General features: G+C 38.9%; 1 protein-coding gene across 1 annotated transcript in view; it reads left to right on the top strand.

Moving 5' to 3' along the window:
• GFRAL (GDNF family receptor alpha like) overlaps positions 1–18416 on the top strand; it is a 33488-nt gene that overhangs the window by 8703 nt on the left and 6369 nt on the right. The window contains exons 4-9 of the mRNA XM_069850856.1: positions 5955–6113; positions 7628–8068; positions 8772–8828; positions 10424–10751; positions 12784–13043; positions 15920–16018. Coding sequence (XP_069706957.1) covers positions 5955–6113; positions 7628–8068; positions 8772–8828; positions 10424–10751; positions 12784–13043; positions 15920–16018 — 1344 coding nt within the window. The remainder of the gene's footprint in view (positions 1–5954; positions 6114–7627; positions 8069–8771; positions 8829–10423; positions 10752–12783; positions 13044–15919; positions 16019–18416) is intronic.

The raw sequence follows: 18416 nt of genomic DNA, 5'->3' as shown, positions 1-18416 counted from the left end.
TGCAGCCAAGGGTACTTAGTTACATAACTGTGTCAAGCTCTGGAGTCCTCAAAGCAGGAAAAACATGAACCTTTTGGAGCAAGTCCAAAGGAGGGCCACAAAAAGGATCAGAGGGATTGAACCCCTCTCCTATGAAGAAAGGCTGAGAGAGTTAGAGTTGTTCAACCTGGAGAAGAGAAGGCTCTGGACAGACCTTATTGCGGCCCTTCAGTGCATAAAGAGGGATGAGAAGAATGATGGAGACAAACCTTTTAGCAGGACCTGTTCCCATAAGACAAAGGGTAATGATTTAAACTGAAAGAGAGTAGATTTAGACTGTATATAAGGAAGATTTTTTTTACAGTGAGGCTGATGAAACAGGTTGCCCAGAGATCTGGAATATACTCCATCTCTGGAAACACTAAAAGTCAGATAGGATGGGGCTCTAAGCAATCTGATCTGGTTGAACATGTCCCTGCTCATTGCAGGGGAGTTGGACTAGATGACCTTTAAAGGTCCCTTCCAACCCTAATCATTCTATGCTTCTGTGATAACTGCAATTTCGAGCAACTTAAATACATAAGGCAGGTTTTCTGTCACTGAGAATCAGAGGTAACTATATTTCCATGGAAACCTCCCTTCTCCTTATATTGAGATTATTTGAAATAAACCAGCCATGTCCTCATGCCATAATCTGTTCTGAGCCTTAGCTGCAGCAGAGTTGATAAAGTGAATGTCACTCTGTCTGGATGTCAGTACCCAGTCTCATGTCTGGGATGTGTGGGAAGCCAGTCAGCAGAAGATGCTGCCTGACTTCGTGCTCAATAGCCAATTGCTAGAACATTCACCTGCACTGTGAGATACCTGAATGTCTCTGACTGGTTTGTTGCAGAGATTTAAACCCAAGTGTCTCAAGTCACAGGGCAGTATTCAAAATAATTGGAGCAGGAAATTCTCTAAGGGGTCTTTCTTAATGTGCCCTGTTTCATATCTTCTTTGCATAGAATGGCTGAGTACTTTTAAGAACAGACAGAGTAAATGAAAAATACATGATAACCTAATGGTTACAACTGTCCCCAAAGGAAATGGGTTTCAGCTCATGTTCTATTGAGATTTTTAAATATTTTATGTGAAGTGGAACAGTTTCAAAAGTTATGGCTGCTGTTAGGAAAAATAAGTATTGGAATATGCAGTACTTTCAGGCTCAAGTTAATGACCTAAAGATGAGCTCTCTAGAAGCAAATCTCTTCCCCAAGTAGGAAGTTGTTCAAGTTACTTCTCTCACATCATTCACAAAAGCATTAACACCAAGACTACTTGACATAAAGATCAGGATTTGTACTGTAGCCTGTTCTTCATCACACCCTGCAACCAGATGAAGCAGGCCAGCATGATGACTTCTCTGGTCTCATCTTTGGATTTGTTGCATTGTCCCATAATATGTGATTTCCCTCACTTATTGTCTTATGTGCTTATTCACTGCTATTAATAGTATTTGTAATCGGGTCAGAGAAACCTGCTGCAAGTAAGTAGTTGTGATGGCTTGCTTTTTCTCACATCTCTATATTTCCTTAGGATAAGTCTTTATCAAGGACTCTTCACCATTGCAGGGCACTCAGATATTGTGTTGGGTCAAGGACAAATTATTTTAAATGTGGTTATTAGGTGCCATGACCCCAGAGGATGTAAACCCGTAGCTGGACAGCTGATGGTACCTCTCAGAGAGCCCACAGAAACAATGACAGAAAACCTAACAGCAGCATTACTAGTAAGAATAACATTATACTATCTGACAGAAGTACCATATTTGTGCAAGACTAAACACTTAATTGGTGAGCTGTGTGAACAGAAAAGGCTGAGCAGCAGCATGTTAGTTGGAGGCAGCATGCAATGGAGCAAATGCTCCTTTTGCTAGCTTCTTTATGGAAAAAGCTAACTCTCCATATGACTGCCTAAGTCACTTCTTTCTCTGTCAAACTGTCCAACACTGCTCCCCTACTACTACAGTAGCATTTTCAGAGTCTCCGTTTATAGCCCTCTGAGTCCAATCCTTCTCCCAATTCCTTTCTCTTGCAAGATGCACTGAAAAAGAAAAAGAGGGTGAGAATATCTGAAGGTCACCTTCCAGATCAGAATGAAAATGACTGAAATATTTAATTCTGATGGGATCAACAGTTTTTGCTTTGAAAAATGTCAGAAATGTTTCATCATTGCAGAATGAAGATTTTAAGGTTTGGGTTTTGTTATCTCACTGATCTAAAACAGAAATTTCTGATCTTTGGTTTAACCATGAATATACAGTTTCTTAATTTTTCAGAACTGGAAACATTTGGATTCAAAACAAAAAAAAATCTCAGATTGCTAAAATATTAAGGTATCACATTTTGATTTAGCTTTGGAAGTCAGAAGGGGTTTTTTTCTTATATAAACAGGATCATTGAAGTTGGAAGGTTTGTCTGGAAACCTTTTTATGGCTTTAAATTGGAGAGGGGCAGATTCAGACATAAGGAGGAAATTCTTCATGATGAGAGTGGTGAGGCACTGGCCCAGGTTGCCCAGGGAAGTTGTGGCTGCCCCATCCCTGGAGGTGTTCAAGGCCAGGCTGGACGGAGTCTTGAGCAGCCTGATCCAGTGGAAGGTGTCCTTGCCCATGGCAGGGGAGTTGGAACTAGATGATCCTTAAAGTCCCTTCCAACTCAAACCATTCTGTGATTCTACGGTTCTACGATTCTATGATTCTATGATTCTATGATCTAGCTCAGTCAGAAGCAACTGCAGGTTCTTTTCCAGAACTCTGTCCAGTTGGATTTTTAATATCTTCAGTGATGGAGGCACCAAAACCCCTCTGGGCAACCTCTTCCATTGTTAGATGACCTTCACAGTAAAAAAGTTTTTTCTGACTTTAGATAGAATTTCTTGTAGTTCAATTTGTACCTATTGTCCCATCACTGCATACCACTGAGAAGCCTGCCCCTGCTTTATTCAACACTCTCCCTAAGGTATTTTTACAGATAGATATATATATATCAATACACTCCTTCACCTTCTTTCCTTCAGGTTGAGCAATCCCAGCTCTCAGTATCTCCGTGTAAGGTAGATGGTCTAGCCCATTAATCACATTTGTGGTGCTTTGTAGGACTCACTCCCCTATGCCCATGCCCCTTTTGTCCAGAAGAGCCCAGCACTGGACACAGCACTCCAGGTGTGGTCTCACCAGTGCTAGAGAGGAAAACTCAGTGCTCTTCTCTGCAGTCCTCAAATGTGATACCCACTGAGATTACTTAAGAGCTGACCTTGCAAGAACAGAGATTATCACCCAGGAAATGTCACTTTTTACTCTCTTGTGCTTCTATCTGTGGTCCCACATACGTGTACATATAACTTAAAAAAAATATGAATAATGACTGCCAAGCGTTAGGTCAGAGAGAATTTTTTGTAACTGCCTCAGAAGCATATGTATGAGCTAAAATATATTACCTAGAACTAATCAATGATAAAGCAACAATAATTGAAAACCAGCCATAAAATATTTTATGCTGTTCATCACAGCTGAATCAACACAGTGCACAAACAGACAAATACTGATAGTACGTTATTTCTACACAGCTTTCAAGAGGCCAGGCAAGTGAACCCCATAAATCTGATGTGCTTCCTGATTCTGTCTGTGCCCTTTGTGTGTTCATAACCCCACAACCTACATCTCACCCCCTGGTTGTCAGCTGCTGTGATTCAGCACGGTGTGTTCACAGCACACAGGGCTGCTCTGAACGTAGCCCCTGTACCTGGCTCCTAACCACAGCTTGTTAGTGTCATGAAGACAGATGTGCTAAGTGAGGCTGGGGTGCTGCAGAAAATGTAGTGGGATTTGTATTTCTTATTCTCCTGTCTCTACTACCTCCATCCTAAAGTGTCCTCAGGGCCTTGAAGAAGGATGTCATAAATTTTGCAAATTAGCTAATTTTTACACAAGCACCTCCTGATCTTTGTTGCTCTTTTCCTGCCGCTGGAATTTGTCCTCCTGAAACTGTCTCCTGAAATACCTTTCTTAACCATTACTCACTTGATAGAATGTAGAGCAGAATATCCACCCAGCTCCATGGGTCTCCATAGTTCCCATTTTACCACATACTTTCCATCTTATCTTTACGGTCAGGGAGTGTCCTATGTCTATGACCATCAGTAGGTTCTATTTAGATCTCCTTAGCTTCTTGGCTGTTAAAAAAAGAAAGAAATGTGAGGGCTAAAGGTCAGGGTCATGCTCTACTTCTAAAACCCAGAAGGCAAGTTGGAGATGGGGTTGGAGAGATACAGGCAAGCCTGGGCACCATGATCTCCTCCTTTGCTGATAAAAGAGGTGAAGAAGGCACAGAAGTTTGGAGCTCTATCTCTTCCTGAACTGTGACAACTCTTTGCAGTGTGAACATGCTAATACATCCCCAAACCCTCCTTAGCAACAGCAACTAGAGAAAGGACGATGCAGACACTGTTTTAAACAGGATTTTGGGGTGGCAGAATGGGGATGCGCACTCTGGAACAGCTAATATTCATTCCTTCAGGCAGAGGTAAAATGTACTGTTTCCTCTTGCAGGCCTTTGCCCAGACTATCATCCGCTGCTATTTGTGTCAACAATATATGTGACATTAAAGCTGTAATCACATTAAAGCTTGACTGTGGCGGCAGGGACATGTGGCTGCTAGCTTTGCAGTTTTACTGGAGCACACGGTCTCTGCTTCTTCACGCTAATCACCTGGCGAGGCAGAAAGCCAGACATCACCGTTGACAGGGAAAACACAATAGCATATGTGCTCAGTAGATTAAAAACAAACCTCGTGGTGCCCTGTGACCAGCCTGGCTCTTGTGAGCCACATATTCCTCTTATGCTCTATATTGTGAGATACTTAATATCCATGAATCAAAGAGAGGAAATGTGCTGGTTTGTGGACCCAAATACCTGGTTTGACAAGGTAGACCATGGCTTTCACAAAATAAACATTCTTAAATGGAATTGTTCCTTATGAAACTTTCTTAAACAACCTCTAACTTCCTTAAGCAATAATAAGTCATAAAATTTTCTTTAAATCATTAGTCCAGAAAGTACGAAGTTGATTAATTTATCTTTGTACCACACCCTAGTACGTACTCTTTATTTTAGCTACCCCTACAAGGAAAATATGATCTGACAGCCTGTGTGAATGTCTTTGTCGCTGACTCCAAGTGCACGTGGAAGAAAAGGGCTTGAAAATGGATTGGCAAACTAAGATTTCTGCATTTTTTATGTTAATTTCTCTGTTATTTTTATTATAAAAAAACATTCTTGGACCATTTTCAATTTGTTGTCATTGTGAAATTCAGGCAGTGAACTCGTTGTATGGGATAGCAGTCCAGGGGCATATCCAAACAGCCAGGCACTTGTAGGCTCATGCCATTCTCACGTGAATGAGGGATCTGAACCAGTGATGACGTCCCTCAGCTTGTGATTAGCATCATCATTATCCCAGACTGAGCCTGCCCTCCTACATCTCCACTCTCTCTCCATTAAGTGGCGGTGCCTTAACCTGCACTGTGAGTTCCTGTCCTGGTACCAGGCACCTAATTTCTATACAGGATCAAGCTGAGTGTTTCGGTGCCTCTGTTCAGGATGTGCCCTTTGATTCCTGTGCACAGTTTTCATTTGGTCTCTGTACCACATCTAACTAGAATAAAAGATATGAGTTTCAGGTTTTAGGTACTTAGGAAATGAGAACAGAAAGAGGTGTTCTGGCAGTGGGTCAGATGAATAAAAGAAGGCAACACCATACCCACAACTTTATTATATCCCTCTGAATATTATTTAAAATTTGTAAATTATGACAGGTTTTCTTCAAACCCTCTTCTCTTGGCAAAACAGATTAATTTTGTGCTTCAATTGAATTGTTTTATATAATCATATCCCTTAAGCATTCATAAACAGTAACTTTATGATTTTAATGATAAGTTCTAGGTAATAAATGCAAGGCAGAAGACACTATTGGATGTAATAGAATCATCCAGGTCCTGGCTGACGAATATCCAGAATTTAAAAACTGTGTCTGCACTACAGATGATTTCTGTAGCATCACGAATTTTCTTGGGAAACAGTGCCACATTTATAAAGGTAACTAAACACAAAGATTTAATTATGAAGAACAAAACAAAATATATAATTTTGTAAGCTTCATTTTAACTGGGTTCAAGTTTCTTTGTGTATTTCACAAATCTGACAATTCCCCCCCAAAAATAGTTTTGTCTTGTCCATGGTATTGACTCAGAAACATGCATATGAAAACAATGTCATATCTGCTTTAAAAAAAATAAAACCAATTAAGGCATGTGAGGAGTTGAAATGCTTTTTGAAAGCTCTTGCTCAATCCAGTGGGAAGCAAGAGTGACAATACTATGTGTGTTGAGGGCTACTTGTTGCTCAAGGAGGCTTGAGTGCCACTGGATTTATGTTACGTATAGAGCACCATATCCAATCATCTTATGAATAAGAGTGTGGGTGAATGGGGATGCACAGCTGTGCAGTTGTTTCACACTGTTACAGGAACACCCTCACCGCATCTCGAAGTTACTAGATGTGGAGGACAGTTAATGCCTTCATAAAGCTGTACTCATATTTGGAGCGCATCTTTTCTAAAATTCCATTGTAACTAATAGGCCCGTCCTTCAAAGCTATTTTTCATTATCCTGAGAACTCTATCCCTGCAGAAAACCCATTTCTATAATTGAGAATTACTTGGTGCATGAAAGGCTTGCAGTTTCTGGTTCAGTGTCTCCTAGATTAATTTTTAGCAGAAGTGACATAAGAGGGGTAAAATCAGTCAGTGAATGAGAGTCTGGAAAGTGAACCCTAAGGTTGAGTCTCAGCTCTGATCCTTCATGCCCTGCTGGTATCAATCATCATACAACTTATAGTAGTAGAATACATGGCTTTATTGCAGAAGAAATAATAATATACTGACCCATTGCTCCTTGCCCCAAAGAAGAAGAGTGGGTATGTAAAACCTGATGTTGATATCATTGGAACAGTTGCTTTGTCTTCTAATAAAATTAAGCAATTTTATATTTTTTTACTGATTGAGATTACATTTCTTGGCAGTATAGCAAAAAGTTTGTATGGAATGACACTAGTTTCAACTACATACAATATATACTGGTCTTGGTAGATACTTTCAGGAGTAATTCTCCCTGTCTGTCTTAAATGACTGTTTTAGGTAATGAATGAACCATCTACTGGAAATTATATTCTCTCTTCACAAATTAGGCATTGCATTAAGATGATAATCCATGATATAGCCAATCTGTAGGTGGTTAAAATTATGGGAGATGAATCCCTTTATGCAGCAATTTCAGTGAGAGTTTCTTGCATTACTGTTCACAGCTGAATTGTTAAAGTAGACTGTATTATTATACAGGCACCAGGACACAGTTAAGCATGAGGAAGATTATTAGTCTGCAAGACTCTGAAATTATTGCATTTTTACATATAGCTCAGAATGAAACTAGGGCTGTTCCATTAATTTTATTGAATTAAGGCCCTTCTACTTTTCCTGAGTTTGTTTTGAGCTCACCAGTGATGATGCTCCATCTTCCTTTTGATTTATATGTCTGTTTGTACTATTTGTACAGAATATTTGGAAACTGCCTCAAGATCAGACACTAGACTGAGTTTTAGGCAACACAGAAACCCCAAATACCAAAGACACCTAGAAGAATTAGAGAATGACTGCAGTATTGCAAAACAACGCTGTCAAGAGGACCCTTACTGTTTTCTAGTGTATAAAAGCTTCCGACGAGCATGCCAGGGAGATACAGCAAAATGCAGGCTCCCAGTGGTGAACCAAGAGTGTTTGTCAGCGTGGAAAGAACTGAGGAAAACAGTGCTGGGGCAGTGCAAGTGCTCAGATCCACTTCAAATGAGATGTGTTAAAATATGGAAGGGAATATTTAACAACCCTTGTTTACAAAACTCTGAAGAGAGCCAAGCTTCAGCAGCTAGTGAAAATGATGATGATGATGACGACGATGATGATTATGTTGATGACGAGAAAAATCAGGACACTGACACAGGTTGGTGGTATTCCAGCAGTCTGAATGCTTTCATACATACAACACTGTGTACATGTCTGTGCAAAAGGTTTTCTTAATAGTTTGCAGTTTAAAATTGGAAACAGGATAGTTTTAAGAGGCTTATTTAAATGCAAATGAATAATCCAATCACAAAATTATAGCCTGAGTGCAAATATTATCATCCTTCAATGTGTTAATTTGATACAGTCAGATACAAATCAGTGCCTTTTAGTATTACTCTATAACTAGAAACAATATAAATCCAATAACAACAATTTTCTAATAGCAAGTATTGTCTGCCTGCCTTGACTTTACATCATGACAAGCACTTGGGCTTGAAAACCAGGTGTGTTGATGAACACACTGATGCCTCTGGCCTTTATTTATTCACAGGAGATGTGACTTCATACTGTGCTGAGCTGTTCTAAAAGCTCTTCTTGAGATCACAGGATCTACAATTATGTAGAGAATGTTATCAGCAGCCATTGACAAACTGCGCTTTCACCCCAAAACTAATGAATATATCTAACTCTTTTAGAGTTAGTTAGAAAGCTGGCAGGTCATGTATTATCAAGCTAATTTGTTTCATTCTTGTTTATTTTCACTGCTGGCACTATTCCAATAACAGAGCCAATATTTTAAGAACTAAGCTAAGACATGATTTATTACTTAAGCCTGTAACCCTCTCTCTTTTTTGTTCTAGACAACATTAGTATGGAAACAAAATTACAATGGAGTTTATCTGCTCTCTCCAAACAAAGTAAGTCTTTTTATTTATGAATCCTAATAGCTAGTTTTAGCTGTTTTCAGATAGTGTACAATGTATCTTGAGATTAAAATGAATAATTTACATTCAAATTACTGAAAAGCAGGGAGTCAATGGATCCAACGTATTTTTAGTTGAGCTACTGAATAGCTAAGAATCCAAAAATGTCAGGTAACAGTCTTGATCCTGTTAACGTTACAGAGGCAAATCTTACCACATAAGCATTGTAGGATCAGAATTACCTAGGTCTTTTTGGAAGGTTTATAGAATAAGCTAGAAATATTTTAACTAGTTTTTAGCATGGAAATCATAGAATTGTAGAATCATAGAATGACCTGAGTTGGATGGGACCCACAAGAATCATTGAGTCTAATTCCTGTCCCTGCATAGGACAGCCCCAAAACTCATACTAGGTATCTTAAGGCATTGTCTGAATGCTTCTTGAATATCGTCAGGCTTGGTGCCATGACTGCTTCCCTGGGGAGCTGTTCCAATGCTCCACCACCCTCTTTGTGACAAATCTTTTCCTAATATTCAACCTAAACCTCCCCTGGCACATCTTCCTGCCATTCCCTCAGGTCTCAAGAAAAGATCAACACCTGCTCCTCCTCCTTCCCTTATGAGAAAGCAGTCTCCTCTTCTCCACACTGAGCAGACCAAGTGACATCGGCTGCTCCTCGTATGGCTTCCCCTCTAAACCCTTCACCTACTTTGTGGCCTCCTCTGGTCACTCTCCAGTAGCTCAATATGCTTTTTATCCTGCAGCACCCAAAACTGCGCACGGTGCTCGAGGTGGGGTCACCCCAGTGTGTAGCAGAGTGGAACAATCACCTCCCTCAACTGTCCAGCAATGCTGTGCTTGATGCACCCCAGCACATGGTGGTCCTCTTGGCTGCCAGGGCACACTGTTGGCTCATGTTCAACTTGCCATCAACCAGAACCCCCAGATCCCTTTCTGCAGGGCTGCTCTCCAGCCTTTCGCTCCCCAGTCTGTATATCCAGGGTTGCTGTGTCCCAGGTGCAAAACCTGAGACTTGCTCTCGTTAAACTTCATGTGGCTGGCAATTGCCCAGCTCTCCAATTTGTCTAGATCCCTCTGCAGGGTCTCTTCCCAGTTCCACCCACATCATGTCTGAATGTAATACACATGTGTGAAGAGAAAGAATTGAGCAGGTGAGTAGAAATAAAGTCATTTGTATTCTCTCCTCCATTTTTTATTATGTAGTCGAGCATAAGTCTGCCTGCTGGAGATGTCAGCAGCTTCAGGTTTTCAGTAGCCACTAGCTCCCAGAAACTGGCACATACTCTGAAGAAAATTCCATCTTGCCAGTTTTCACTTTCTTCTCCCTCACTTATCTGTGAGGCAGTAGCAGAAACTTGTGGGAGGGCTGCTTATGAGGGTCAAGCAGAGGAACAGAAATATGAAGATCACACAGTGGGCTTAAAAGAGGTAATGCTGGAAGAGCTGGATAAGAGTTTTGGGTACTCAAGCTTGGTTCTAATGGGAATGCCACAGGCAGGATGACTACCAGTCATTGCTTGAAAAAGGCTTTATTGTGATTTCAATGAAACCCTGTTATTCTTTTTAGGATACACAGGAAACAGAACCTGTTTGGATGTGAACAAGGAGTGTGTTGAAGATGAAGTGTGTAACAAACAGTTGTCCCTGTACCTTAAGGTTTGCTCTCTTAATAAGAAGTGCAACATGGAAGAATGTCAAGCAGCCATAAGGTTCTTCTATCAAAACATGCCTTTTGAAGTTGCCCAGACGATGACTTTTTGTGATTGTGCTCAGTCTGATGAATCCTGCCACAGAGCCAAAGAACTTCTCCATGGCAAGCCCTGTGCAGTTACTGCAGTTCCACCCCCTTCGTGTCTGAGTGTAATACAGGTGTGTGAAGAGAATGAATTGTGCAGGTGAGTAGAAGAAAGATTCTGCTCAGTAACATGCCTGTGAATAAGGACTTGATCAAATAATTTATATATATGACATATATCTCATCTATAGCATTTTTTTCTGCATTGTATCTATTTTATATTATCACTTGTGTCTGATGACTTCACAGATGTCTGCATCAGCTGTGGCAATTCCACAAGTAATTCCCCAAGTAAACTGAAAAGGTTCATTTTCAGAAAGGTCTAGAATCTAGTGTGGGCTTTGCTTCTGCCTCTTTAGTGACTCTTAATGCCATTTATACTGGACAAACTATGCCATTGTGTATTATCATTACCACTTTCTTCAGATAAAGCCTGCCAATCTGCACCTTTGCCCTCTAGCAGTTTGCACAAATTGTGCAGCAGACCAGACAAAGTTTGTTTGGTTAGAGTAATTACCTTTTCCACTGTAGAGTCCGACCCTTTGTACCCAACAGCCCTACAGCCATCTTGGCCTGTTCAGAAAACTTGTGTTTTTTCTTTTTAATCTCAATCATATTGGTACTTGAAAAAAGCTGCCCTGAAACATGCACAGACAACTAAACTCATGAAGAACAATGTACTTCACAGATTTGATTTTATTTTAGAAAGCACACAAGAGGATTAGCCCATATTCTTAGTTCTGCTCAATTGCCACAATTTATGGATGGTCAATTGGCCCACCTTGGTTTTCAGCGTAATCACAGATGCTCCTGTGGGTTAGACCTGAATTTTACCTCAAATCTGCGCTCAAATTAACCTGCAGTCAACGAACCAGGAGGCCAAGAGACACTTTCAGTTCTGTGCAGGTTATTCAGAATGACGTCAGCAGGAATTGCCCCTTTTTATGTCAAGAAGAATTGGACTACAAATATATAACTTTGCATGTGCATGTGTACACACGTAATATCATAATGGGGACTTGCTGAATTACCCATTATTTTGAGAACATTAATGTTTCCTGGCTCTGACAATAAATGGATATAATTAGTAAAATTAGTCCGTAAATTATGGCTAGCCGTATCTATAAATCAGGAGGTAAGTAGAAAAAATTCCATTAGCACAGAGGTGGCATCTGCTTTGAAACTCTTGCTTGTGTAATGAAAATTTTTACAATAATGTCCTAGCAGCCCATGCTTTTCCATGTGACTTATTTGTAACAGCTACACAATATCAACAGTAAATTAATAACCTAATTTTACAGTTAAGGGGAAAATATTTTACTATATTAATGCACAATACAGAACAGTTTACTTTCATTGTCCCCTAGCATTTAATGTAAGTGATAAATTTGTTTCTAATTAATGTCTACAGATTTCTTAGCTAACTTTTAATGCATGTTTTCTATTGTCATACATAATGTATTAAAGGCCAACTTTATTCTACCCTAAGAGCAAATAAACTGAAATTATTTGAGATTATTGAGCTGTGAAACAAGTTAATTCTTGCAACTTAGCTCCAGTATCAATTAATCTTTAAGGTCAACTGAATTACTTCTAATTTCTCCTGAGCATTAGACATTTTGTATTGTGTTAGCCTTCGGGGGAAAGATGAGTTTGCCTTGTATGTAGATTATTTTTTATAAAATAAGTTGAACATTCATTTTTCTTTCACACTGCCAAACAAACTGACCAACTAGAACAGCACCTGGTTTGGTTTCATTGTGATGTCTGGTCTTATGCCTTTGTCTGCATTTCTTTTCTGAGGATCTGAGTCTGTTGGTATTCAAGCTGATTTTTGCTGGACCCTGAGAAAATCTCCACAGGTGCTGATTAGAAGTGCAGTTGTTTTTCTCAAAAACTTTTTCAGTAAAACCAAGTTTCTCCTCAAGTTACAATTCTGCAGATTTCACTCAAACCAGTTAGGTACAAATCAGAGCAGAATTTAGGACAGCTATCACTGGATATTGTAATTTCTAGGGCTGAAGTGGTATCTTGGGAATATACTATCTTTTCATGATGATCTTTAAATGTCTTTTTGTAGAATAATTTTTAAACCATCATATATTTTTTCTTTTTCTTTCTTTTCCCACCAGAAAAAAATACACAACTTTTCAGTCAAAGTGTTGGAGACAGGTGACAAAAAAATGCTATGATGATGAAGCTTGTCTTGAGACTTTAATCAAGGGTGACATGCCTTGTTCTGCAAACACTGATTGCAAAGCCGCCTACATTAGCAACTGGGGCACGATGCTGCGCATGGAGTGCACCTGCCAGAATTTACTTCCCACAGAGCAGTCTTTGTGCAAGCTCTTCCACCACATGCTTCACAGCAAGTCCTGCTTCAGGGAGTTACGTGAGTAACATGTAAAACCTTAAAGAGTAATTATTTTTTAAAAGTATTAAAATGCTGACTTACATCAAATCTTTTCTATGTCTTTGCTACCACTTATTTCAACAAGATTTATATCTGCATTTTTTTAAATCCAAATAAATATACAAATTGCATGTACACATTTTTCCTCTGGTTTGGGGAAATATTTTATATTAGTAGTAGATCAATAAAGTTACAGATTAAAAAAGTCCAAAGCTTTCCTGCTACTGGCTTAATGTTGTACTTTGGTTCACTGTTTTTACAAATAATATGACTTATTATAGTGGGGTTTTCTTTCTTTTCTTCTTGGATTCTAAACATTAGTATAGAATACACACATTTAGCAAGAGACTTCATTCCACAGGAAATAACTTCAATGATCTTAATAGGACTTCTCAAAGAAAAAGCTGATGTGAGTGGAGTCTTTGGGATTTGACCTTCAGTAAAAACACTGTGGTTTACTCAGGTTAAATGTATGCACTTTCTCCTTGCCAAATCTTTGTTTGAGAGAGAATTATTAGTGCAGTGAATGGCAATATGGGAGCAAATATTAACATTTTAATCTGAATCAAGAATGTGCCTTCAAAGCAAACCCCCTGTCTTCCCCCACTTGTGCTGTGAGTCACATCACAGTGGTTCCATATCACAGGGTGGTTCCTGGACTCCTTCAGCCTAAAGCTGAACCTGAAGGTTCATCTGCCTGCCTTTGCAATGCTCCAGCTAAACCCAGGCATTTGGTCCATGAACCAGGTTGAAGACAAAAGTACCCTTTTGTCCTCAAATCTCTGATCTGTCACACCAGCTATTTTGCTATATAAATCCTCTTAGGACAAGCTATTTGCTAGTGCATCACACCTTGTGCCAATCAGCTTCTATATGTAATTATAGATCTTCTCAGCCTAGATTTATTAATTGTATGCATGCATTTCATTGAATGAATTAGCTTTTTTTTGTTGTTGTTTAGTGGCCAAAACACTGCCACTGATCAGAGTATAATTTTTGCTTGTCATTCAAAGTCTACCCAGAAATTAAAATCAAGTTGCTGAAACACTGCCCTTAAGCTTAGTTAATCACTAATAAAATTCAGACTCTGAGAAAAGTTTAAAAAAATCACATAACAGCTCCTCTGGAAAAGTGATACCATTACACTCTTAGATTTGAGACTACTGGTGGTGATTTTGCTGATGAATGTTATTTATTTGTTTACATATTTTAGAGCTGCATTTAATGGTCCAAATGAGTGATCACATCATTGTGGTAGTTACTCTTTATTTACAAAGCAAAAAGATGACCCTCATGTCATAATAATCAAATAATTGCTCATGAGCTTTTGCCATTCCCTGAAGCAGTCTCAGGACAAAAACAGCTTTTTTTTTTTTGTGATGGAAACTTCCCTAACCTGATTGAGATTGAAGAACAGAAGCTTGCTTGCTCCTGTAGTGCAATGAATTCCTGCTATTAACAATTAAACAAAAACAAATTTGAGGATCCAGGGTCTATATCTGAGCACAGGATTGGATCTACTCTACAGAACTTTTGCAGAGTCTTTTGAATCTTGCTTTTGTTTTTTTCTAGATGTCTATTTGTAATGCAGCTAAACTGAAGAGAAAAATGGTCATGGGTTTGATTGTAAATCACAGTGTTAAATACCATTATCTGAATGGCAGTTCAGAGGTGAGGAGTGAATGCTCCATTGCAGACCAATTGCTTCTGCAAACTCATTTATCTGGCCTGGGTGTGAACTGTGGATAACTTTCATTCTTACAGTGGAGATAATTTTTAACACTGAAGTCTTTCTGAATAGGCATATACCCAGGGCTAGCAGAAGGGATCTTTGCCTCTAAAACTGGTGTGAACAGCCCCACAAGTGGTGTTTATATCATCACATCTTCTTACTCTTGTATGGTAACACCTTGCTACAACTGTTTGCTCTTGAGGCTGTGCTTATAGGGTTAAAGCTCGCTGCAGACTCTGTAAAAGGCAAGAACTATGAGTAACTGTCTGCTATAGGAGACAGAAGCACAGTGTGGATCAAGGCCAATGTAGGATCAGTGTCACAGCAGGAATAAGGAAAAAATACCAGTGACAGAAAGTAAAAAGTCAAGTTTCCAAAATATTTTCACTCCGAGTTGTACTTTCGGATCTCACAGAAAAAATACATTACAAGGCTATTTAGTTCATTGCCATTTAGACAGCGTTCCAGGTTGCAAACATGAGCCTTTGTCATGTTGTTTTCATTCCTCTAGAGAATAAGTATTTCTCAGCTCATACTTTATGTGAGTGCCCATCCGCAGTCTTGTATGGTTTAGCCTCTTGTTCTGTAAACTGTTCTACTTAGGTAAACCTTTCATTTTCCATTTCAATAGAAAACATGTATTTTCCGATACATTAATGAAATGACACCCACTAACAGGACAGGTCTTTGTGAAAGGATTGATTGTGATCTAGCAATCCATTTGGAGAATAAGCTGTGCCTTTTGGAAACGACTGCCCAGCTACTTCCCATTTCTCATCAGTTCCATATTGGTTTGGGGAGCCCAATGCTCTTGGTGGGCCTATTGCTAAAAGAGTTTATTTGAAAAGAGAATTTAAGCTGGTTTGAGGCAGAGAAGATTTTCAAAAAACACTTACCCCCGTAAGACACTTACTCCCCGTACAGGGGAGGTTTATCTAAGATGTCAACGAAAGAACTCTCAATTCACTCATTCACTTTGGTCATCGAGCATCAGTAAGCAATACTTTTAATTAGGTGCCGTTATAAATTCTGTGACTCTTATCAAAACACTTAACAGCAATATTCACTTAAATTATTATTTTGAAGTAAAATTTTGAATGGATATTTTCTTTCCAATATCCAGGTCAAATTACCGTTAAGAAGAAAGGCTTTCATTGGGTAAATACAGAAATGCCAGGAGAAAAGCTTTCCAGAGCACAGCTGCATTCTTCTTCAATTAATGGTGAGTTTGAATAAACTACTCCGTGATTGTAATAGAAGGACTCCTGAAATTTCCCTCATGTATGTTAGGGAAGACTAAAGATTGAGTCCCTTGGGTGGGTTCAAGATAGCGAGCTCTACCTGTTGCTCCCCCATTCAACATGATGTGGAAAAATCTATCTGTTTGGCTTAGCTTGTATAACCACAAAATAAAGATAATGAGACTGAACCAATTTCTCTGATAAGTGGTTTCGAAATAGATGTCTCACAATCCCTGTATTATAATTGTGGAAAATTAAGCTCTTAAGCTCGCCAGAGCCTCACTCTCCATACAGTCATTAGAGAGTAGTTTTCATAATGTATAATATAAATTGTTAGCTTTGATGTCACTCCTACTTCTGTCCCATCTCTCTTGACTTTTTGTGCCATAGTCGTTACATCAACAAAATTAGGAAGCCACAGTAAGTGGGCTGAGAAGGGGCTTGTGTTACACTCCATCAGATTCTACCTTCTCATGCAACAGAAGGGCACAAAATTGCAGATCCTGCTACTCCATGGGCTTGAAGAGATGCATCTGGTTTTATTTCCATGCATATACAGTAAGCAATTAAGTGACATAAAGTTAAAAGATATTAAATTAGTATACAAATTTTCTCATGGCTGAAATAATATTAATTTCATAATTAGTTTTCAAGGACCCAGTTACTGAGTGACAACACTAAAGAGCTTAATGCACAAATATTGACTATGATGAGAATGACCTGTTCTATCTCATGTGATGCAGATTACAATACTCCAGATATTGCTATGAATTAGTTCCCAGAACTGTTCACTCTGAACACCTTTAAAATTCAACAGTACAAAATGAAGGGACTTCCATCATCTCCCTCCTTCCGATTTTGCTGACGTGGGCAATCTAGGAAGTATAAAAACAGATTCATGAGAATGAGATTAAGTAATTTTAGCATGTCATCCAAGTGCTCTGTGTAGCCAGAAAAGAAATTCAGGGACCCTCAGAGGAAGATTAATTCCTGTTTTGTAGCCTGTCTTTGCTGGAAGTGTTGGCTTCTCTTTGGCAACAACAGGGGGAGCCTGAATCTTTAGCTGGAATGATACTCAAGTGATTAAATAATGTAAGTTACAGTGCAAGAAATCCTGCTCAAAGTAAGAAAATGTAAAATGTGAGATATTTTACCCCTGTGACTAGTTCTTACTTCAGACCCTTTCAGTGGGTAAAATGTGTTATACATTTCTTCAGAGATTCAGATAAGCATTTGCAAAAAGCAGCCTGCACCCAGTTAATTCTGTTCCCATTGAAGTTTGAATACTTTCCAAAAACCTGTCCTTGAACTCTTAACAGAATTTTGGATGGCCTTAGAAAAATAAAAAGAATGCTGACCAGCCTAAGATATACAATAAAATATTCCTTATATTGGAGCTGTCATGTACGCTAGCTGGGAACCCTCTAAGCCATAAATATCTCATAGGAAGTCAGGTCAAGGAGAAGAATCTGATTGTGGATATCTACCTGATGATAAAAACCATATTGCAAATTGTAACATAAATCCCACTGCCAAAAATCTAACCTGGTATCCTAGATTCATCAGCTAGTAAATGTGCATTACTCAGGCTGCAAAGGGAGTTATTGTCTTTACAGAATATTTATCTTTACTGATATCAAATCCCAAGAAGAATTCCAGGGTGCAGAGGCAAAATGCTTAAGTTGGCAAATCCAGCTTTTTGTGTGCATGAAGATATTTGAAGATGTTTGCTTCTTGGAGTTTTTTTGCAGGATATACAATTTACTAATGTCTCATCCCTGCATCAAAATATCAGATAAATTCCTTAGTTATCTTGTCATTAAAAGCTACAAGGATGTATTTCACCAATTCAAACTAAAGACCTTCTATAGATGAACATGCTCAGAAGAAACTGTTTTTCTTCAACTGTTTCTTAATTTTATGATTCAAAAAAACACTGTTCAAAAACCAGCAGATTTCTCTATTCTATTCAGTGGCATTGGATAAGATTAGGTTTAATAAAAAGGAGTCTTCCATAATAAATAATAAATTTAGACATATATTCATATTTGTAAATAAGTATAACCCTGTTCAGTTGGAAGAATATTATTCCAGCTTTTGGTGTGGTAACAGGACTGTTTAAAAATACTGCCTGGATTTACACTTATCCACATACCCAGGGAGGTTGTTAAAGGATTTTCACCAGGTAGTGGGTAACTCTAGGCTTGCTTTATTCACAACTCAGAGTTGGGCCATCAGCTTAGTGAGTGGCAGAAGCCCATACAAAATCATCACATATACATATGTATCTTAACATAGCATCATAAAATAGGTATCTTCTTTCATAGAATCATAGAATCATAGAATCATAGAATAACCAGGTTGGAAGAGACCCACTGG

This window comes from Phaenicophaeus curvirostris, chromosome 2, assembly GCF_032191515.1.
Source record: "Phaenicophaeus curvirostris isolate KB17595 chromosome 2, BPBGC_Pcur_1.0, whole genome shotgun sequence".
Classification (NCBI taxonomy): domain Eukaryota; kingdom Metazoa; phylum Chordata; class Aves; order Cuculiformes; family Cuculidae; genus Phaenicophaeus; species Phaenicophaeus curvirostris.
Note: the sequence above shows the minus strand (reverse complement) of the source record. Positions and strands in the feature narration are given on the sequence as shown.